Source organism: Lissotriton vulgaris, chromosome 12 (genome assembly GCF_964263255.1).
Source record: "Lissotriton vulgaris chromosome 12, aLisVul1.2, whole genome shotgun sequence".
Classification (NCBI taxonomy): Eukaryota; Metazoa; Chordata; class Amphibia; order Caudata; family Salamandridae; genus Lissotriton; species Lissotriton vulgaris.
Genome location: NC_141700.1, coordinates 152386005 through 152408797, shown reverse-complemented (window position 1 = coordinate 152408797; position 22793 = coordinate 152386005). Strand labels below are relative to the sequence as shown.

The 22793-nt window shown below is 49.6% G+C and overlaps 1 protein-coding gene across 1 annotated transcript in view; it reads left to right on the top strand.

Annotated features, from left to right (window-relative positions):
* The window catches only part of IQGAP3 (IQ motif containing GTPase activating protein 3), a 313154-nt gene that overhangs the window by 205592 nt on the left and 84769 nt on the right, over positions 1–22793 (top strand). Inside the window, exon 32 of the mRNA XM_086947642.1 lies at positions 286–403. Within this exon, the coding sequence (XP_086803768.1) occupies positions 286–403 (118 nt within the window). The remainder of the gene's footprint in view (positions 1–285; positions 404–22793) is intronic.

Below are 22793 nucleotides of genomic sequence, written 5' to 3'. Positions count from 1 at the left end.
TTTCTCTGTGCTTTGATGGGATGAGTTCTTTAGGCTTTGTTTTTTGTGTGTTAAACATTGTTCAAGGGGCCTTGTGGTGAAAGATGTCATAATAGTTCTCAACACTCAAGCACATCTCATTAAACAAAGGAACTTTCTGAAATGCTTGTTTGGGATTGTTTGGCATGCAGGACTTTGTAACCAGAACTGTCCTTTTGTCTCTAAACGGGAAGGATATTTAATGGTTTACTTTGGTTGTAAAAATACTACACATCCCTCATGTTACATGTGTTTACAATGCTACAGGAGAAGGCTCGTTTAATTCTGGTGAAGAGGAAATGGAGATTTCTCTTGTTCTCACTAACAAGTTTGACATGATGGAGTCCAATTGCGAGGAAACTGATGCCAAGAGTTTGTTGCTAAGGTTGGTGTTCTTTCGGAATTTTTGTTCTCACACTCTCACCTGCTCTCCCTGATTTTTTTAAAGGAACCTGATATAATTATTCTGGACGCAGGACATGCCTGCTTAGAATTCTTTTTGACCAATTGTGCAGGTTGCCCATTATTCGCACTGGTATTCTCCTTTCCTGCCTTGTTTTGCTCTATTTATGTGAATGATATATAAAAAAAACTTTCCTGAACCCAACACATTTGTTGGACCATTATTGGTCTGAAGGATTTGCTAGGCTGATTTGTTCGGGTTATGGATAATGATGGCTCATCCTTGTAGAAAGCTGGCTCTTTATATGATATTTCAAAGTGAGATATATCGTATAAAGAGTCCAGTGGGTCCCTTATAAGTGGACAGGGATTTGGTCTAGCAATCCCAAGGTGCGGTTCGATGGGGTAGTGTGATTGAGCAGTCTTAGGCTTAACTTGGAGAAGTGCAGGGCATCTGAAACAACACACACTGGTCAATAAATGACTCACGACTCAATAAGGATATCCACACCAATTTATAAAAGTAACACGTATCTTTATGTATGTTTAGGCACTAGAAGCAATTCTTTCAGAGAAGTACATTTTTTAATAGAAACTCTTTTCAGTTAAAAAAGTTGACACTTAGGATAAGAATGCAGCTTCTAAAAATTGCATTATGGGAGGAAAAGTCAATGCGGCATTCAGTTACAGTACAGCGACTTAACTGGACCAATCTTCAGGAATTAAGGTGAGTGGGAAGGGGCAAGGTCCAAGGCAGCACCAGCAGAACACTACCAGCGGCACTCGGGTGGCCGGGTGCAAAACAGCATTGGGTGCCCAATGTTACTCTGTGGGGATGAGTCTTCGCATAAAGAGACTGTAGGCTCGGATTGGGAGGCCAGTCGAGCTAAACCAATCAGGGGTCTCAGGTATCACGATGCTTGGGGACGTAGGGACACCTTTGGTCCTCTTCCCCACTGCCCAGGGGCGATGGGTGGAGAAGTATCTTTAGGTGTCGGTTTTCCTTACCAGAAGCAGTTGCGATACAGGGGGCGAAACCATGGTGGTCTCTGTCCCTGGAGAGCTGGTGGATCACAATGACACTGTTGGCCCACTTCAACTGTGGCTTGGAGCGACTGGTGCAGTGGTGTCTCGAGCGTCTGATTTCTGCCCCCTATATTACTGGTTCCTGTGGGAAGTGGGCATAACCCTGTCCCAGAGTTTCCTAGTGTGCCAACACAAAGATGGGCTCTTCTGAAAAGTCGTACTGACATCAGGTTTGACCGCCTTAGGGGTGTACTAGCCTGGGGGTGGCCTACCTGACTAACTAATTTCCTGCTTGTCCAGGTGTCAAAGGGTTCTGGCCAAAAAGGGGTGGGGTGGTGCAGCCCCCTCTCCTGTGAGGGGAGCCAGATTTGCATTTCAAAGGCGGGAGATTCTTTGAAGCTCGGCGGCTTAGCTGTGCTAATCATTAGGTCATCCTGGGGGAGGGCACTCTTTCTGTGCAGGCTTAGTTTCTCGCCTCCTGAGAGTAAAGGCCCTCCTACTGGGAGGTCAAAAGTCTGTCTCTGGTGGCAGGCTGGCAGAGGCAGTCAGCCACCATACCAGAGGCTGGCAGGTTTTCAGGGGGCACCTCTAAGGTGCCCTCTGTGTGCATGTGTTCACAAATCCACCACTGGGCTTAGGGTGGTTTTGTGAATGTGAGATGTTTGATACCGAACATCCCTATTTTCAGTGAAGCCATCTTGTAGCTGGGAAACTTGGTTTCACAAGTGTCCCGTACATGTTCTAAAATGGCTTTCCTGTTCACTTGCAACAGCAGTAATGGAACTGAGCAGCACAGGGACATATCTGCTCATGCAGGTATGGCCTCACATGTAACATTAAGCACCTTGCCTTAGGGCAACAGTATGGCTTTCTGTAGAGGTGACAAAATACTACATGCATGTTTTAGGGGACATGGCACATGGGGTGTGTCAGGTAGTGTTTTAACTTTTGTCTGCACCATAACACGCAGCCTGCTATGGCAACCTTGCATGAGTTTCGTGAGGGGTCCCCTAGAGTGGTACAATTCGTGCTGCACCCTCTTCAGTACCTCAGGCCTTAGGTACCAGGAGTACCATTTACTAGGGACTTACAGAGGGTGCAAAACGTATTGCCAATTGGGGGTACACTTGTACAGTTTTGGGAGAGTTATCTGGCACTAGAGACTTGGTTAACATGAACCAGGTGCACTTACAGCCAAAATCACACAGCCAAAATCACACAGCCAAAATCACACCAAATAACAGCCAAAATGTGAGGGTGACCATGTCAAAAAGGGGCACTTTCCTACAATCCTCTAACATGATTTGGAGAGCTAGGTATCAATCAGCTTCTATGTCCTTTAAATTGTGACTAATTAAACAAACATTTTTTTGTATGAATAATCATAGTTCAAGGTTACTGTGTGGTCCCACTGTAAAAGTACCCAATGTTATTTCAATTTCTTTTCATCCCTTCCTCCACCCAGCACAGTTGTAGGACTGGTGTTGGCTGTGTGTATTATAGAGCCTAGACTGCTTTGATCTTGACCACACTTTGAAGTAGTCTTATTTTTCCATAAATCAATTTTCCAAATATTTATCTATACAACAGCGCTATCACCTTCATATCCCCTTCAAGGCAATCCTTTACTCTAGTGTTAACATTACTGAATCAAACATTTCTTACCTTTTTTAATGTCTCTGCCTCTGCTGTGGGCATCTGACAGCACAAGCCCAGACCTTTAAAACAGTTCTGTTTCAACATCCCGATATATGGCAATGTTCTTTCCCTTTTCAATTTGGCCAGCATTTATTTGACTTTGATCCATGGTCCTGTGTAGGGTGAAGCGTGATGTGTACAGGTTTCAGGTGTTCCCAGAAACTGTTTGTGCTTGAAGCCATTTCGTCCACTGAGAACAAAATGTAATTTGGTGCGAAAGAGACTGATAATAACATTTCAATTTCCTCAGGTGTTGCTGATGACCAAGCATTCCTAAAGTGAAATAAAAATGTAATATTACTTGCTTGGTTTCTTTCCTTCCATGGAGTCCTATTCACATATGGCATTTTGTATCACTATTAGTAGTACAACTATAATGCTAATGACGTACTAAAAAATGCTTTTCACCTACATATAGGTGTAAATCTCCACTTCTGTCTTTTCTTTAGGGTGATCTTGACACAATTAAGTGGACTACTAAGTAGCAAATGCGGGAAGGATTGAGTAGAGTGGAGGGAAAATTGTGAATTTCTGCTATAAAATTGGTGGGGTTTAGGGAGAGTACGGAGGGGTTTTGGGCGAGGAATTGAAGAGTGCTTTAGGGAGGGACGTGCAAATGCAAACACCTATCCACAGTAGAGTAATCCCATTTCATTCACAAACTAACTTCTAAACTCAATACATACCAGAAGGCTACAAAACAGGTTAAATGTGCTCCAGTACAGCCTTCGAGTGAGTCTAGCACCACACAATGCCACCCATAGGTACTGCAACACCTTCCATAGAAAATAAAGGAGGCAAGGACTTAACGCCTTAACTGCTTCGAACGTTCTGCGCCAGTGCTAAACAAGCATTTACAATGCAACGGTCTCGCCTTTGCAAAAGTTAGAGCTATTGGCATTGTATGTGGTGGTGGCTGTGGTGGATGTGGTGGTGTTGGATGTAGTGGATGTGGTGGTGGATGTGGTGGTGGATGTGGTGGTGGTGGTGGATGTGGTGGTGGTGGTGGATGTGGTGGTGCTTTTAATTACTTAAAGTCCTGCCATACATTGACAACAATGTGCGTGTCGAGTGGGATGTCCGCTGAAAGTTTACTTCCCAGACTATTAACAATAACAGAGCCTGTCGCCCTCATTGAAATAGGCACGTGCTGGTGGCAGTAACAAAGCCACCTGTCCGTAAACACTTGAAAGCCACTGGTTTTAAACCCAACACATATTTAACCTCCCAGACACCTACAGCCATTAACCGTGCAATATTTACAGCAGCCTATTTTTCCATGATCTCAAGGGAGGGTTTGCCACAGAAAAGATTGTTTGTTTTCCCTATTGGTTTTTACCGTGTTGAGCAGTGAGCTAAGATGGGCCAAACAAAAAATACAAACGTTTGACCCAAGCAGCCATTAGGAACAGCTGGTTGTTGAAAAATAACTTCGCTCTGCAAAAAAAACACAAGACTTTTAATTTTCACCGCTGCCAACAAGTATGTAGCACTAAACCAGAGCAAGAAGGTGTGAGCTGGTGGGGAGTCAAGGCATGGTTTTCTTCTGAATATGAGAAAACCTACCAACTTGTGACTTAGGTGACTATCTCAACCTCTTCTCAGACCCCTTTCCACCTTGGAAACATTCAAACCCGGATTCCGGATTAGAGTAACTGTCCATAGAGTGGGAAGGGAAATTGAACATTGTAGACATGCAGGGAAAGTGATTTTCCCAGGGGGAAGGTAGGTGAAAAAGTATTTCCAAATTTAGCTCCATTGCCGTAATGTGGGGTTATTTCCAAGGATGGAAGTGGTATGAAAAAATGTTGGGGTAAGAGGATGGGAGTCTCTTAAAGGGATGTGGTCTAGGAAGGGTAACTAGGAATCATTTCCAAGAGCATTGGGCTATGGAATTAAGACTGTGGCTTAACAAATGTAAACTAGACTCTGATGCTTCCCATGGAGAGCCACAATACCAGTATTGTGATGCCTCTGAGCTTCCATCTTTTGCAACCAAGCATATCTCAAAGTAACAGTCTGCCAGATAAAGCAAGCCAGACCCATTGGCATTGCCAATGTTTTCTTGCAGTTTGGAGATAAATGAGTAACAACAAAACCTCAGACACTCCCTATCAGCCCTTCACTCCCATTCATGCCACTTTCTCTACAGCCTCTGTTAGAGGCACCTTTTCTTCCTTGCATCTTTTTTAAATCCTCCACACCTCGGCTCTTTCCTCTTCACTCACTCCTCCTTATTGTACTTCCATTCACCTCCTCCTCTTCAGCATCCGCCCACACCACAACGCATCCACTCACCTCTGAGCACTGAATTTTCTTTTAAAGTTCTCTGCCAATATTTTAACAGAAATGTGTACCTCCTTCAAACACTTTTGCATAGAATCACAATTACAGCTGGCACACACAGCCATTGCCCAGTGTTACCTAAGAGAGGCCATAGCATGTGTTCTGAACACCTTTATGACCCAATGATAGCCACTGTGAGAAACTGGCACTGCCTTTAGCCTCAATTCCAGCGCTCTAAATTGGGGATTACTGTAACATTTTTTTTTACAATCACAAGAAATTGATTTGCGTTTTGCCTCGTAAGTTTAGAAAATGGACTCGGGCCCAGGTGGTACCTGTTACAAGCTCACTATTTAATTTCTGGTGGGTCTGTGACCCAGAGTGACCGGACTCACTAAAAGCCCGTGCTATACCGAGGGCTCGAGTCGGGGTACCACGCGGGTGGATGGCATCCCCCTACTTATTTTACCAGGGGGACGCCGTCCCCCCTGCTAAACAGCTGGACTTCACTATTTGGCCTCTCTGGGACATGGAGCTCAGCACCTTTCGTGACGTCACTTCCTGTTGTGACGTCACTTCCGGTGACAGCGTCCCCCCACTTCTTTTTTGACGACTTGTGCCCTGGCTATACCCACGGTATAACACTGCATTAAGGAAACAGCAAATGTCACAATACATTCCCCGTTATATGCGTGGAAAACTGGCCCACTTTTCCAGGTGCACTGCTGGGAATGTGCGTGAATTCCCAAAATTCATACGTTTATACCCATGAGCGGAAATACTCCAGACGCAAAGCTCAGGTGTGGTGCATTAGTCACCCAGTCAATCCATTTCCCTGCATACCGCTAAACAACAATTCTAGGCCTGTCTCAAAAACAGACGTACATCTGCCATTTGGCATGGGTAGAGTTTACATCGGTATCGGTTCAGACTTTTCAAAATGTTTGCAACTTGAGCCTTGAAACCTACTTCAGTCGCAACCACCTTGGTGCATCTTCAAAAGGTTTTCTGAATTCCCTTATTCCCGACGATAATATACACGTACATTTACTAGCATGAGGAGAAAAAAAACACAGAACAACTGGAAACACAACGGCTAGCGTTTATCTCCCCCCTCTCCAAGGGATATATTTTCCACTGTAAAGAAACTTCACCGAACACATTTTTGGCTTGTGAATAGCCACAAGTGAGTACGTTTGTGGCTGTGACAACCATTCAACTCCCACAGCCAGATATTTACGCACATGGAAAGCTCTATGTAAGTACATGGTTCCTAAACATTATTTAATAAGTTCTCAGGAAACGAGCAGCTACCACAATCAAAACTCATTCGGTGCAACCAGATTTGATAACTAAATCAAAAAAAACAAACAAAAAATCACATAGGCAATTTGTGACTAAAATAATCAAATGATGGCACGACTACACCCGTTTTGTCTGTACTGTCGACAGCGAGCATCCCTAAATGCTACTTTTTGCCACAACACCCAATACAACAGACTTCTGCGACCACAAAATATAAAAGTGTATGCGCAAAGTCTGGCAGCTGGCTACTGGAAGAAAACATTTAAGGGCAACCAGTAATAGACACCACCAGGGGGTCGGGGTGGATTAAAAAGGTGAGAAAAAGAGCGTTCTAGGAGAAGAATGCGGGCGGGAGGTTCAGGGAGGGTAAGGCGCGCTCGGCTAGTGGTACCCCCTCGCAAGGACATCCCGTTTCAATCACGAGCAATGGTGTTGAATCAACAACGTATTAGCGTCGAGACTTACACCATGCAGGATAGACCATAAAGCAGCTTGTAATCACGAAATCAGACACGGGGAGATGAGGTGAGGTGCCCAAAATCACAGGCTGTTGAGGCAATGCCAGTACTCGAACCTGGTTCCCAGTTGCAAAGTCGGCAGCTGTGGCTCTATCTAACACCAAGATCTCTCCCTATCTAAAGAAAAAGTCACACCGATGACCTAGTGGGATAAAATAAGTAGAAGGCCTCTAAAACGGGTATGACCTAAGAGGTTTAGCCATTTTCATTTAATGCATTTTTATATAGCGCGGACTTTACCCAAAGGTGTCACAGCGCTTCACAATAGAACCAAGTACGTTACATGGGAAGAATATAAAAAATTTACACATTGCAGAAACAAGAACAGGTAAAATAAAATAATACATGGCAGTCACTCAAAAACACAAAAAAGCCATGAGCTAAAAGGTTTAGCTATGAATCATTTTCAAAAGACGTGTCTTATGTAATGAAGGGCATGGCCTAAAAAGTATACTTAAATCACAAATTCAATTGAAGCGCGTGACCACTGTTCTGTAGAGTCCAGTGTTTGACGAGCACGTGTTCTGCGCACTTTTATGACCCAATGTGACTGACTGACACCTTCAGACAAACGCTGTCTACAGCCTCCGCTCCAGCGCTTGCAATTATGCAAGTGATTAACAGCCACTCACAAAGAGAACTCGGAGATACAGAGACTCGGCTCCATACAAGAGCAACATGCTGCACGAGAAAAACTATAAAACAATATCCTGGAAAAAGCAAACAATCAAAGAATGCACGACCAAATAAAACAATTTAAACGTAAACAGGTCCTGCATCCTTGAGATGGAATTCCTTAACGTTTGTACAGTTATTGTTAAAAATAAATATCATGGGGTCTGCCTGTAGCATAAAGCTCACGAGGACCAGACAGGCGCCTGTTACAATGTTAGTTTTTAATGACTGGCGGGCTAAGAACCAGGGAGACCCACTCCACTTAAAGCCGTAGTCCCAACATTTCCTTTGAATTGACCTTTGAGTCTCAAAGAAGGGTAATGTGGAGTGATTCTGAATTGGAACCCGAATGAAATCCGTGGGGATTAAACATCAGAAAAGAACGGGTAATGGCACTATGACCACTCGCTGACTGTGTTTTACTTTTTACACACATTTTTGCGGAGGCTCCTTCCTTGTTCATGATTCCGGATGTGGGGAGTGTGTTTTTTCTCGAGGAAGGAGTAGCAGAAAGAGGTAAGGTATGAAAATATTCTTGATGCATGGCTCCGGCGGGTCAGGTTTAGAGTTGCACAACTCTTACTGCGTTCACTCGTGATACTTTGACGGGGCTTGCTGGGCTTGCTGGTGTGCTTCCCAGAGAGACAGGAGATTGGGAAACGCGCGCGGCCGGCGCCGATCGCTTTCCAGAGCGTGCTCGTGACATCTCCTGTCTCCTGGGAAGCAGACCCGGCAGCATTAGTATCGCGCCTGCGCGATGGCATATGGCTTTGCCATATGCATCGCAGGCGCGAGACCTAAAAACGGGCGGGCCGCGTTGGCCAACGGACGTGTGCAGCACTACCGAGATAGTGCTCGCGACGGCCGTTGGCTGACACCCGCAGCGAAGGAGTTAAAATGAAACCCCATCAAAAATAGGAATATAAATAAAGCATCGCGGTTTTGGGAAATATTCATAAATTTCACAGCATTATGTAAATAAAGGAATGACAATGTTTTAATAACCTTTTTTAATTTAAAAATAAACAATTTAAAAGCTTGAAAAAATTTAATTAATGAAAAAATTCTACACTAACTTTTAGTCATTTTTTTTTAGTACATAATAAATATAAACTTTGCACTTTAGGTGTGAATTTAATCCTTACAAAATATTTTTTTCAATTCAATTTTTAATTGAAAATTAATGCAATAGTACTGTAATTTAGTTAAATAAATCTCTCGGTGTGTGTGTGTGTGTGTATATATATGTATGTATATATATTTCTGTAGTAGGGGATCTCTGTGTATAGTCATAATCTAGTGAATTGACCCGCCCATGTCCGTGGACCCCGGAGCAATCAAAAATAATCTCTTAAAGTGTTGAAAAATGCAGAACTGCACAGACACTTAAGAGAGAATTAAATACAGATAATGCAGCCTATAAAACCAGGCTACACTGTCCAGTACTTCAACTAGAAATTCCACCAAAAATCCACAAACAGCAAAGCCTGTCAAGATTTCCCTTGCCTCAACAACAAAACCCCTCTGGAATGATAGAGAGGAAGACCTGGACAGACAAGCCCCATAGGCTGCCATTATGTGGCTCAGAACAGGATACTGTGCCTTTAAGAGAACTTTCCAGAACTTCACAGTATCCCAGAATGCACTGCAGGTCCCTTTTACTTTCAGTTCTTTTTTCCGGCTCCTGCAAGCAGGACCCTGGAGCATTGAGCTCTCCTTTTTCAAGGGTTTATTGGTGATTTTTCACTTTTGTTTCAAGTTGAGTGCTTTCTAAAGTACTTTAGTGCTTTTCGTCTTGGCTTTTGCACCCTTTTGATGTCAAATATGCCTGCATTATTTGACAAATGTCCGGAGTGCTCCAGGAAGAAGGCCAAATCAGATCCCCATGAGGTGTGTATCTCTGCCTTCCCTCTTCCCATGTCCCAGAGGAGTTTGTGATTTGTCAGGGCTTCTCACGCAGGACCCTGAAGGACAGAAAGAAGATCAGGCTTCAGGGCCTTGAGGAAAGAAGGCTGAAGGGGCGCAAGGTGGGTCTAGAGGGGCTTCCTCTGCCCGTGCTGAGGACTCTGGGGGGGCTCCCCAGGGGCAGGAAGACCAGCAAGTGTCCCCATTCTCCGTCTGGGTCGATTGCACTGACTACGGCGTCGAGAGCGATGACTACAGTCTGTTCCCCGTCGTCTGGGGTGAAGCGACGTCGACGCTCGACGTCGAAGGAATTGAACAGACCGCCATCGAAGTCTCCTGTGACTATTTCGTCGTCGTCCTCTTAGAAGTCATCGTCGAGTGATCGACGTCAAAAGGCCCGGCGTCGGCGCTCGCCATCGAGGCGACACCGCCGTTTGCCGTCGGCGAAAAGGAGAGGATCGGCGTAGAGGGGATCTTCGTTGTCTAGGAGTAGATCGCTGTCGAGACAGGTCACCGTCGAGGGGTAGACGGTCGCCGTCGAGGCGCAGGAGGTCGCCGTCTAGGCGCAAGAGGTCGTCATCGAGGCGGACGAGGTCGCCGTCGAGGCGAAGACACTCGCCGTCGAGGGGGAGACGGTCGACGCCGAGGAAGAGACGCTCGACGTCGAGGGACCGACGCTAGCCGTCCGGTCGCCGTTCTTCGACGCCGAAGAGACGTGGAAGGAGGTCTGACGCCATGGGAGGTTCACCAACATCCCAGGCTGGAAAGGAAGGCGGTTCACTGGGCTCGGTGTACTCCGAGGTGTATACCCCGTCACAGAGGCCGGTTACACCTCCGCCTCCATTGCCGAGGGGTCTCCCTCCGAGGGCCCCTACTCCTCCTCCTTTACCACCACTTCCGCAACCCGGACCTCGACCTCAGTTGCCAGAAAAGCCACCTCCGGTCCTCCGAGGTTGGTCTCACTGCCCAGACTTCCAACCCCTCCCAAGGGGACTCCTAAGCCGAAGGCCCCGGACAAACCAAAGACGCCCGCTCCGGTGGAACCGGCGGATCGACCAAGGCCTAGGAAGTCGTGATCACGCTCCGGAAGAGAGAGGAAGATCGAGGATTCGACGTAGATCCTCCTCTAGATCAAGACGTCGCCATAGGAGGCGGGGATCCAGGTCCCACACGGACTCCTCCAGGACAATATCCTATTCACTGACCTTGTCGGACTCCCCAGGGACAAGGGTGTCTCCGGTGGACGACATCAGCACGTTCCAGGAGGTTCTCCTGAGGGGGCTACGAAATTGGGAATCGCGGTGACTGCTCCAACACCCACGACGTCCGTGATCTTTGAAACGCTTCACAAGAAGCATTTGTCTCGCCCTCTTCTACCACTAGTGCCAAGTTTGGTAGAACCTGCGGAGGAGCTGTTCCTCACGTCAGCGGTGGTGAAGGCCGCTCCCTCCCGACTTCTGAAGAAGTGCAGGGCCCCGGATTCAGACCCAGGCTTTCTGCAGATAGATCCGGTACCCAACTCTGTTATAGTGACGGCGGCCAGGAAGTAACACTCTACCTCCCCGTCCTCAACCGTGCTGCCCGATAAGGAAAGCCGATGGATCGACTCAGCTGGAAGGAAGGCTTGTGGGACTGCATCCACGGCCATGAAGGCCTCCAGCGATGCGGCGTTGCTGGGGTGGTACGACTGTGCCCTGTGGGACTCCCTGCAACAGTTCATGGACCTTCTGCCACGAGACAAGAGGGAGGACTTCCAAGAGATCCTCAAAGAGGGGATGCTGGTGTCAAACCAGGTCATAAGCGCGGCTGCGGATATCTCTGTTGGCTGCCCATGGGTACTGTCTAGGGATCAACCAGCGGCATGCTTGGCTCACGCTCACATCACTCAAGCCGGAGGCCCAGCAGCGGGTGGCCAATCTGCCCTTTTCCGGGGAAACCCTGTTCGGAAAGCATGCCGATGATGAGATGGCCCGCATAAAGGCGGAGGCAGAGACCCTGACGGCTGTGGGCTTGGAGAAGCCCAAAGAAAAGAAGTTCTACTGCCCGTTCCAGAGACGGTTCGGTGCACAGGGAAGAGGACGAGGGCAGTCTTCGGGACAGCAGCAGCAACAACAGAAGCAGTTCCGGAGACCCTCCCAAAAACATCAGAAGGGTAGAGGGGGACATCAGTCCTCTACAGCGAACAAGGGCCCGGCCGGGTCCCGACCCTGAGCTGTTACTTCCCCTTCATCCGTTATCCGCTCCGGTGGGGGGAAGCGTTCAATTTTTTCTGGCAGAGTAGAGAGAAATTACTCAGGACCAGTGGGTGCTGAATATTGTTTGCAATGGATACAGTCTTAGGTTCACCAGCCCACCTCCATCAATTCCTCCGGTCAGCTCGCAGTATCAACTGCGCGAGCTCCAGGCGGAGGCCGATATGCTGTTAAGGAAAAGGGCGATAGAAGACATACCTCTGTCTCAAAGAGGAAGAGGTCTGTACTCTCAGTTCTTTCTGTAGCCTGGTTTTATAGGCTGCATTATCGGTCTTTAATTCGCTCTGAAGTGTCTGTGCAGTTCTGCATTTTTCGACACTTTGAGAGATTATTTTTGATTGCTCCGGGGTCCACGCACATGGGCGGGACTATTCACTAGATTATGACTATAACAGAGATACCCCTACTACAGAACTGGAGTTACAGGACAGAAACTACTCCTTTCCCTACATTTAAACTGTAAAATGTATGTTACTATTTAAAAAAAATATTTTTATTTATTTATTTTGTTTAAAGTGTAATAAGCTTTCTTAACCCCTTCCACGCGGGGCTAATTCCCCCGCGATGCGGGGGGAGGGTGGCCGCGCGCAGCGCCGCGGTGCTCATGACGAGCTGAGCACGTCACGACTCCACCCACTCCTGTAGAACGCCCGCACAGGAGGGTAATTAGCCCTGCGTGGGCCTCATGACGAGCGCAGCGGGTTAACTATCCATATTCTTAATGATCAATAGATCTCTGCCCCAATTGATAGAGACCTTTGCGTACATGGGAAACGTTACTAGTAGGAACTTTACACTCTTAAATTGGTTTCCTCCAAGTTTCAAGGGGTGGAGTCATGAAGGTCTACACTTTACTGTAAATGTACTACTTTTTTGCTAGTCGTGATTCCGGAGTGTAGATTTACTGAAAAGTGTACAAGTAAGTTTAAGGGTGCAGATTTACTCACATTTAAATTGACTTTTGTGCCTGGGCCCCATTGTTTTCAAATATAGACTTGTTGCTTAGCTTCTGGATTTGAGCCTTTCTGGTTTTCTAACCAAATATGGTTGGATGACAAGTGCAAGGCTATTTCCAGAATTGATGAGGAACTAACATGTGATACTAATGGCTATGACCGGAGTAAACAAAGTACATGAATCTATTTTTTGCCTTTTTAGTATTATAAATGTTTCCATTCTAAATACATGGCCTTTTAATTATTACTTATGTTTTAGGCCAAAGTAGATGGTCATAAATGGGCCATTCGTAACTAGTACCTTTTTTCTTCATTCTGTTTATGAAAGTAACACTCGGTGCGACACAGTTGGACCTTTGCCTGATTTTTATGTAATTCTTGAAATCTGCATAAATGCTCCTTTATTTAAAAAAAATTTCTTTTTAAATCAAGTCTGTTTTTTGACTGGTCCTCGTAGTGTGGAAGTGATCTTGATTTCCCTGTACACCACTCGCCCCAAAGTCTAGGTAAAGCCTTTATTAACACTCACTGCAAGTTACCTCTGCCAACCCTAATAAGCCGCTAGTGGGTGATGGTTACCCTCTGGACTGCCAAACTGCATGTCATACTTGGCTTGTTAGCTCATGCAATTTCTCCGGGGAGAGAGAGAATGATACATTTCTTTATTACCTCCCCTTGTCCTTCCCATCCCAGTCTAGGTTGGGAGCTTCATCCAAGGGATTAACCCACTCCAGTTAAGTTTCTTTGTAACAGAACTTTTTTATTGGATGTGAGTTTTTTCACTTGCTCATGTTACAAATGACTGCAAGGTAGTGTACTTTGTCATTTATCAGTGATTTTTGATGGCAGGGAACTTTATCCTTGCTATGCAAGGGTGCAAAATAAACAGCTAGCAGAGTCCTATTACCTGGCCTGTATTCAGTTATAAAGATGAAGTGGATCCCAAAATCACTGCTATGTATGCTTGTCAATTATGGTATCTGTGCTTTATTCTACCCAAGGCTGCCACTGTTGCTTTCTTTTTTTTTTTTTTTAACTCTGTTTATTAACAATAAAATAAACAACAAGCAAGGCAATATAAGCAATCTTGCTGGGTACATGTTCTAGGGGGAAAAACACATTACAAGTCAATACAAATCTTCAATGTGAAATGATAATGGGGGAGCAGGGGGGAAGCAGACTCGCATGTTCTCAAAGATTAAACAATACTAGGAATGTCTGGCTAGGGAGACTGCGACATTTCAGGACTATCAATGAGGGGAGGAGTACACACCTCACCCCGGTACGAGTTCCACTGGTCCCAAATTTTACCCTACTTCCTCGGTCTGCCACAGGCCACATACACCGTTTTCTCCCGAAACATGCACCAATCCATATTTTCCTTCCACACTGTGACAGTGGGTGCCCTTTGGGAACCCCACAATTGTGCAATGTCTCTCTTGGCTATCATGTTCCCAAGGGTCGCCCATTGATTCTGAGCAACATCAGTCGGTTCCCAGACGTTCAGCAGACAGCGCCGGGCTTCGGGCAACAACGAAACTCCCGTGACCACCTCCATAACTGCATGCACTCGATTCCAGAACACTACCACCTCTGGGCATTCCCAAATTATGTGAAGGAAAGTACCCGTTAAGCCACATCCACGCTTACACAATCCATCCACAGAATAACCCATATGAATTAGGCGGGGCCAGTTCTATAAATCCGGTGTAGAATTTTGAGTTGCACCAGCCGGAGACTGGCTGGAATTGCGACCTCCTTAGGAGAGGATATTGCAGCTTGCCAATCCTCGTCATCCAACTCCAGCCCATCACTGGTCCATACCTCACGGAGGTGCAACAGCAGATCTGTACGGTCGTTGATCAGTTTCTTATATATCAAAGAAATGGTGCTGTCTGGAACGTGTCCGTCCAGTACCCGATCTTCGAGAAGGGATGATTCCGAAATTGCGACCCCAGCTGGAAATACTGAACTCAGTGCATGGCGGATCTGCATATAGCAGAAATACTCCTTGTCACTAAGTTCGTATTCTACCTTCAACTCCTCAAAGGTCTTAATCCTATCTTTGTTCCAGAGATCTCCGACCCTACAAATGCCGATCAGATCCCACTTCTCAAAGCCCTTCGTCTTCCATAAGCTACCCAGTCTATCTGAAAGAGACACGTTAGTGATAGATTCCTTGCCTTAGAATATCCCCAGGCGTCAGACTAGATCCGGAAACTTTTGCGTAGCAGTACCCTTGCGCGTCGGTAGGCGTCGTCTGCGGCTCCGCGTCCGTCGTCGGCGTCGTGGGCGCCGTGATGACATCGTCGGAGTACTTAGATGCTGCCTCCGCCAGCCAGCGCAGATCTGGAAAGAGCAGTTCCCTGGTCAATATTTGACTAAGTTTTTGGTGATCTTTTTGATTCATTTCGAAGTCGTGTACGACTCCGACGGTGCCGTAGGGATGCCCGGCTTCAAGCATTGCGACGAGTGCGACCGCACCATGTCGGTCACGGACCCTCATCGCATGTGCCTGACGTGTTTGGGAAACACTAGAAGTCGAAGAGGCATCATCGCTCTTCTGACTCCCCCCGACGCTCGTGCGATGCGGCCGGGGGTTCGGGTGACACCGCCCACGCGGCTCCTCGGGAGTCGCGTGCGCCGCGTCCGGCCCCATACCCTCCGGTCCCTGGGCTGAACGCGACGCCGGAGGAGATTGAGCGTTTCCTCATGGCCATGAGGTCCCTTTCTCCTCCGACGGGCTCCGCGGTGCCTCCGGGCCCAGCGGACCCGTCTGAGGGCCCTAGTGGGTCGGGGGCTTCGACCCCGACGCCGTTGGGTGCTACGGCCCCGACGCCGCCGGCGCCTTTGGGCCCGGCACCGCAGGGCCCCACGATCCCGACACCGCCGGTGCCCTTGGGCCCGGCGCCGCAGGGAACAGCGGCACCGGCGCCTTCGGGCCCGGCGCTGCTGGGCCTTCCTCGGGCTCTGGATCGTCACCGGTGGACCTTACGACCCCCCCGGCGTCGGTCCGTGTGGTGTCTCCTCCCGCGCCGTCCTCGGGCGGCGCCGTCCCCGATACCTCCTTTACTTCGGTTCCGACGTCGGGACGGCGCATATCGGCGCCGCACCCGACGCCGTTTGGAGATTTTTACTTCTATGAACCGACCTCATACAATTACAACCCTGAATCTCAGGAGATGGGTGATGAGGAGGATTGGGAGGGGTCTGAGGACCCTCTGAGAAAGGAGTGTCAGTCTAATATGGACTGGGCAGGAGACCTTGGGGAGGCCAGTGGCCTGGACACCTCTCCAGACACTGGATTTGTCTCTCCTCCTACCGTGGCTTCGGGGGAGGGAGCTACCTATGGTGTGGTGTTGACGAGGGCTGCCAAGGCCTTAAACCTTGAGCTCCCCGTCGCGACCGTGAGGACTAACCTCCTCACAGAGGTCCTTAAGCCGCAGTCATGCTCCATGGAGCCTCTGCTGCCGTTTAATGAGGCCTTGACCGACATTCTTTTGGGCACTTGGTCCAGGCCCGGCTCCGGGCGACCCATGTTTCCTGTCCTCCCACCCCACCCCCGAGAGTCTGGTCATCCAGGCCTCTAATTCCCAGACCGCATTCCTGACGGCCCCGCCGGACAGGGAATCCAAGAGGTACGAGAATTATGGAAAGAAGATATTCTCATCCCTTAGTTTGGGACTGCGGTCTTTCAACACCGCATACCTCTTGGGCCGCTACACCCACTCTCTGTGGGAGACGATGGCGGAAGTGCTGCCAGAGTGCCCGTTGGAGGTACGGGCCAAACTCGGCCAAGCCATTGTGGAGGGCCGGGACGCAGCCAAGTATTCCATCAGGTGTGGGCTGGATACAACCGACTCGCTGGGCAGAGCGATGGCTACGACAGTGGCGGTGAGACGCCACGCCTGGCTGAGATCCGCCAATTTTTCGGCAGATGTTCAGAACACTCTTATGGACATGCCGTTCGATGGCCGTCGCCTCTTTGCCGACAAGGCAGACCATGCGCTTGAGCGCTTTAAGGACTCCAGGGCTACGGCCAAGTCCTTGGGCCTCTCGGCCCCGCGCCAGCAAACGGGTGCCTTTCGCTCCTTTCGTGGCCAGGGGAGGGGCGTCCCCACACGTGCCGCCAGCCACTCGCCGCAGACTGTTGTCCACCGCGGAGGCGGTCGGGGAACCAGGCGGAGTCAGTCCACACCTGCCCCCGCGGCATCCACCTCTAAACCTTCCTAGTCCGTGCTTTTCGGCCCATGTGATGCCAGTGGGAGGCAGGGTTCGCCATCACCACTCTCACTGGCGCACTGTCACTTCGGACAGGTGGGTGCTGCAGATCGTCCGGAGGGGCTACTCCCTCCCCTTCGAGACGACTCCTCAAGCCATGCCACCGCGACACCACCGCGTATCGGGGGATCATTTGCGGCTCCTGCAGGAGGAAGTTTCGGCCCTCTTGGCCAAGGGGGCCATCGAGCGTATTCCTGGGCCAGAAGTAGGAAGTGGTTGCTACTGCCACTACTTTCTGGTACTCAAGAAGGGCAAAGGGGGCCTACGCCCTATCTTGGATCTGAGGAACGTCAACGGCTTCCTCCGGAAGGATAAGTTCAAGATGCTGACTCTGGCTCAGGTCTTAGCTGCCCTAGACCCAGGAGACTGGATGGTAGCGTTGGACTTGCAGGACGCGTATTTCCACATCCCCGTCCTGCCGGCCCACCGGCGTTACCTGCGGTTCACGGTAGGCCACGAGCATTTTCAGTTTACCGTGCTCCCCTTCGGCCTTACCAGCGCCCCACGGGTGTTCACGAAGGTGATTGCGGTGGTTGCAGCTCATCTGCGCAGGTTAGGGGTGTCAATCTTCCCCTACCCAGACTACTGGTTGTTGAAGGCGGGCTCGCCCCAGACAGTCGTCGGCCACCTCCAGACTACGGCGGCTCTCCTGCACCAGCTGGGATTTTCCATCAATGTGCCGAAGTCACACCGGTGCCCCTCTCAGAAGCTCCCTTTCATCGGAGCGGTTCTCGACTCGGCGCAGTTTCGGGTTTACCCGCCCGAACAGCGGGTTCGGGATATACAGGCTCTGATTCCGATCTTCCGGCCTTTATCCCGAGTTTCGGTCAGGTTGACGCTGCGGCTTCTGGGGCTGATGGCCTCCTGCATCCTTCTGGTGCATCACGCACGGTGGCGGATGCGGGCTCTGCAGTGGGACCTGAATTTTCAGTGGGCCCAGCATCAGGGCTACCTGTCCGACCATGTCCTGATCTCGGAGGGCACTGCGAGACAGCTGCAGTGGTGGCTCACGGACCGCAATTGGGTCAACGGCAGATCCCTCTCCCTTCCCCAACCGGAGCACGTAGTTGTGACGGACGCGTCCCTCCAGGGCTGGGGAGGCCACATGGGAGAGGCGGAGATCAGAGGCCTCTGGTCTCCGGCGGAGTCCCGGCTCCATATCAACCTGTTGGAGCTGCGGGCGATTCGTCTAGCACTGAAGGCATTCCTCCCATCTGTCCGAGGGATTGTAGTGCAAGTGTTCACGGACAACACCACCGCCATGTGGTACTGCAACAAACAGGGCTGGGTGGGGTCGTGGACCCTCTGCCAGGAGGCTCTGCGCCTCTGGCAATGGCTGGAACATCAGGGCGTGACTCTGATGGTTCAACACCTGGCAGGTTCTCTGAACGCCAGGGCGGACAAACTCAGCCGACGGTGCTCGATGGATCATGAATGGCGTCTGAACTCTGACGTGGCGCAAGGCCTCTTTCAGCAGTGGGGAGAGCCTTGGTTAGATCTATTCGCCACCGAAGAGAACGCGCAATGTCATCAGTTCTGAGCGTTGGAATTTCCAAGGCGGCACTCGCTCGGAGACGCTTTTCGTCTCGAGTGGAGTTGCGGTCTGTTGTACGCCTTTCCACCTATACCACTTCTACCCAGAGTGCTGAAGAAGATCAAGCGCGACCGGGCACAAGTCATCCTTGTGGCTCCGGACTGGGCACGAAGGTACTGGTATCCCGAGCTACTCAGTATGTCAGTCGATCCCCCCGGTTCGTCTGCCTCTTCAGGAGGACATTCTGTCGCAGCAACAGGGGACGGTCCTCCACCCGAACCTGTCCAGTCTCCACCTCCATGCTTGGAGATTGAGCTGCGACAGTTGAGGCCATTTGACTTGCCTCCTGAAGTCTGTAACATCATTCTGGCAGCCAGGCGTCCCTCCACAAAGTCTGTATACGCCTGCAGGTGGAACAGATTTGTGGCATGGTGCACAGCAAAGGCTGTGGATCCCCTCAATGCCCCTCTTTCTGAGGTTCTCCTCTTTCTTCTCTCTCTTGCCCAGCAGGGCTCTGCTCTGGGCACTGTCAAGGGCTATCTTTCAGCTCTTTCAGCCTTTCTGAGGCTGCCTGACCAACCTTCTTTGTTCAAGTCCCCTATCGTTAATCGATTCCTGAAGGGCATCACTCATACGTTTCCTCCTGTTCCCTTCGTGATGCCTCAGTGGGACTTGAACCTGGTTCTTACTTTTCTGATGTGCGCTCCCTTTGAGCCACTTCACAACTGTCCTCTTCGCCTTCTTTCTTTGAAGACTGCCTTCCTGGTAGCCATCACCTCTGCCAGGAGAGTGAGTGAGCTCCAGGCTCTATCTTGTAAACCTCCTTTCCTTTCAGTCCATCCGGACAAGGTTGTGTTACGGACAAGGCCCTCCTTCCTACCCAAGGTAGTCACGGCCTTCCACATTGGGCAATCCATCACGTTGCCTACCTTCTTTCCGCCTCCGCGCCCCTCGAGAGAGGAGGAGAGGCTCCACCGTCTGGACCCAAAACGTGCGCTCTCATTTTATCTGAATCGCACACAACAGTTCCGGGTGGATGATCAACTCCTTGTTGGGTACGCGGGCGCTAAGAAAGGGAAAGCGGTGCACAAGCGGACCATCTCCCGGGGGATTATCTTGTGCATCCAGGCGTGTTACTCCTTGGCTAAGAAGGAACCCCCTGTTGGGCTGAGGGCTCATTCCACTCGAGCCACAGCCACTACAACTGCCTTGGGCCGAGGTGTGCCCTGGCAGGACATTTGCCAGGCGGCTACGTGGGCCTCGCTGCACACGTTTGTAAGACACTATTGCCTGGACAGTCAAGTCCGGAGGGACGGCTACTTCGGCCGTTCCGTCCTCCAGGACTTTCTGGTGTGATTATTGGTTCGCAGACCCACAACCACGGGGATGGTATTGCTGGGGTATCTATTCTAAGGTAAGAAATCTATCACGAACGTGTCTCTTTCAGATGCACAAGTTACTACTTGTGTAACGATATATCTGTAAGAGACATTAGTTAGTGATAGATTCCTTACCGACCCACCCATCCTCCCCGTTCTGCGAACCGATATCTAGGGTTAAGGTCATCCCCTTTCAGGGCCCTAGTTTCATGGCACCAGTGTTGGTTTTTGGCATGGCTCTGCGCTTCTGGCGCGGAAAAGCTGTGTCTAAGAACTGACGTCAGCACGCGGAGGCGGCGTCTAAGTACTCCGACGACGTCATCACGGCGCCGACGACGGACGCGGAGCCGCAGACGACGCCTACCGACGCGCAAGGGTACTGCTACGCAAAAGTTTCGGGATCCAGTCTGACGCCTGGGGATATTCTAAGGTAAGGAATCTATCACTAACTAATGTCTCTTACAGATATATCGTTACACAAGTAGTAACTTGTGCTTCAGTCACGTAGAGCGGGGTTGCCCGGGTCAATCGATCTGACCGCCCCATTCGCACTCTGCCACACTCGCACTGCAATCTTAGTGGGTCCTGATAGTTTCCCTCCGACCGACTTGGAGTAAAGCGCCCTATTGTAGTCTCCACCCGGCAGCTGCCACGTATCCATCTCAAACGCAGGGTTTGGCGTAGGGCCGTACATTGCATGATTAATTGCTCCCAGTTGGGAGACCCAGTAGTAGCGCTTGATATCCAGAAGTGCAATACCCCCGTCATACCCAGGAAGCATCAATTTAGCAAGGGCGATACGAGGACGTCCGCCCCATATCAACTGCCTCTGTAAACTCTCAACCTCGTGGAAGTAACTCGCCGGTATGAGATCCAGCGTGTTCTGAAGCGCATATAAAAACCGTGGTAGAGACATCATCTTGAAAAGGGCTGCCTGTCCGAGAGGAGACAACGGCAAGCCACACCAGGCCGCTACGTCAGACTTCAACCGCTGGAGCGGGGGAAGCAAATTACACTCATAACGGACAGCAGGGTCCAGTGAAATAAAGACCCCCAAATATTTAAAACCAATCTGCGTTACCTGTATAGGGCAAACGCGTGGCAAAGAGGGAGCGTCTCCAGTAAGTATATAAACACAGGACTTAGTCCAGTTAATCACCAGACCGAAGTTCCTCCCGAACGAGTTAAGCACATCAAACTGTACTATCAACGACTTCCGAGGCGATGTGAGATACAGCAAGATATCATCCGCGTAGAGTGATATTCGATCCTCGAAATCAGGGGTCCACCGAATACCCTTAAGCGATGGTTCCCACCGCAACCAAGCGGCTAGGGGTTCTAAGGCGAGGGCAAAAAGCAGTGAGGACAATGGGCACCCTTGTCGTGTGACCCTCCCCAGAACAAAGGACTTAGAGACCCTACCATTTACCACAACCTGGGCCAGTAGTTTCTCATACAGGAGTTTTACCCAACCAATAAAACCAGGGCCGAAACCAAACTTTGCAAGAGCAGCCCAAAGATATGGCCATTCCACTGTATCAAAGGCCATCGTGGCATCCAAGGAAACCAAGATGGCCGGCTCACACAGCGACTCCGCTCTCGCCAGGACGCCATGAAGACGACGCAGGTTTAATGCGGTATTGCGATGTGGAATGAAACCAGACTGATCCGGATGAATCAGGTCGCTAATCACCTTTATCAGTCGGTTTGCCAACAATTTTGCTAAAATCTTGGGTTCTGCATTCAGAAGCGATATAGGCCTGTAGGACGTGCAGCGATCCCGCGGTTTCCCTTCCTTGTGAATCAACAATGGTTGCAAGTCGTTGATCATGGGGAAGGGAACCGACGTTTCGCGATTCCAAGAACATTTCATGGAGATACGGCGCCATTTTGTCCGGACGCAGCTTGTACTGCTACCTCATCGTCAGAAAACTCCGCATCCATCAGATCCCTGTCAGGATCCGATAGGCGAGGCAACGCGATGTCTCGTAGCAACAAATGTGAGTCTTCTTCTGGTCTGTCTGAGACTGGGGAATTTACCTTACGAAAGTGTTCAGCAAAACACTCCACTATCTCAACCGGGTCAGTAACACGCACTCCATCCACTCTCTCAATCACGGGAACCACACAACTCGCCCTCTCCTTTCTATCCAACCAGGCAATCAGTTTCCCAGCTTTGTCTCCAACATCATACAGCTGTCCCTGCTGCTCTCGACTCATAGCTTTAGCTGCATCCGTTACCAGGGCCCTATAGTCAAGCTGTTTGAGACTGAGGATGTGCAATTTATCCTGAGTAATACCCAACTCCAATTCCCCCCTCCAGCTCAGTTATCTCGGCCTCCAGCCGCACCACCTCCTCATTCTTACTTTTCTTTGCGCAAGCAATTAACGACAGTGCCTGACCACGGATAACGATTTAGAAAAGGGGGGTGGTGATGAACCGAGTGTCTGAGTTAAGCAGACCACTCTTACCCAGTCCAAAGATCAGGGCTTGATCCATCACCGTTATTTATCTCACTGCCCCATCCCAGCTCAGAACCTGGCTATATGCAAATCAG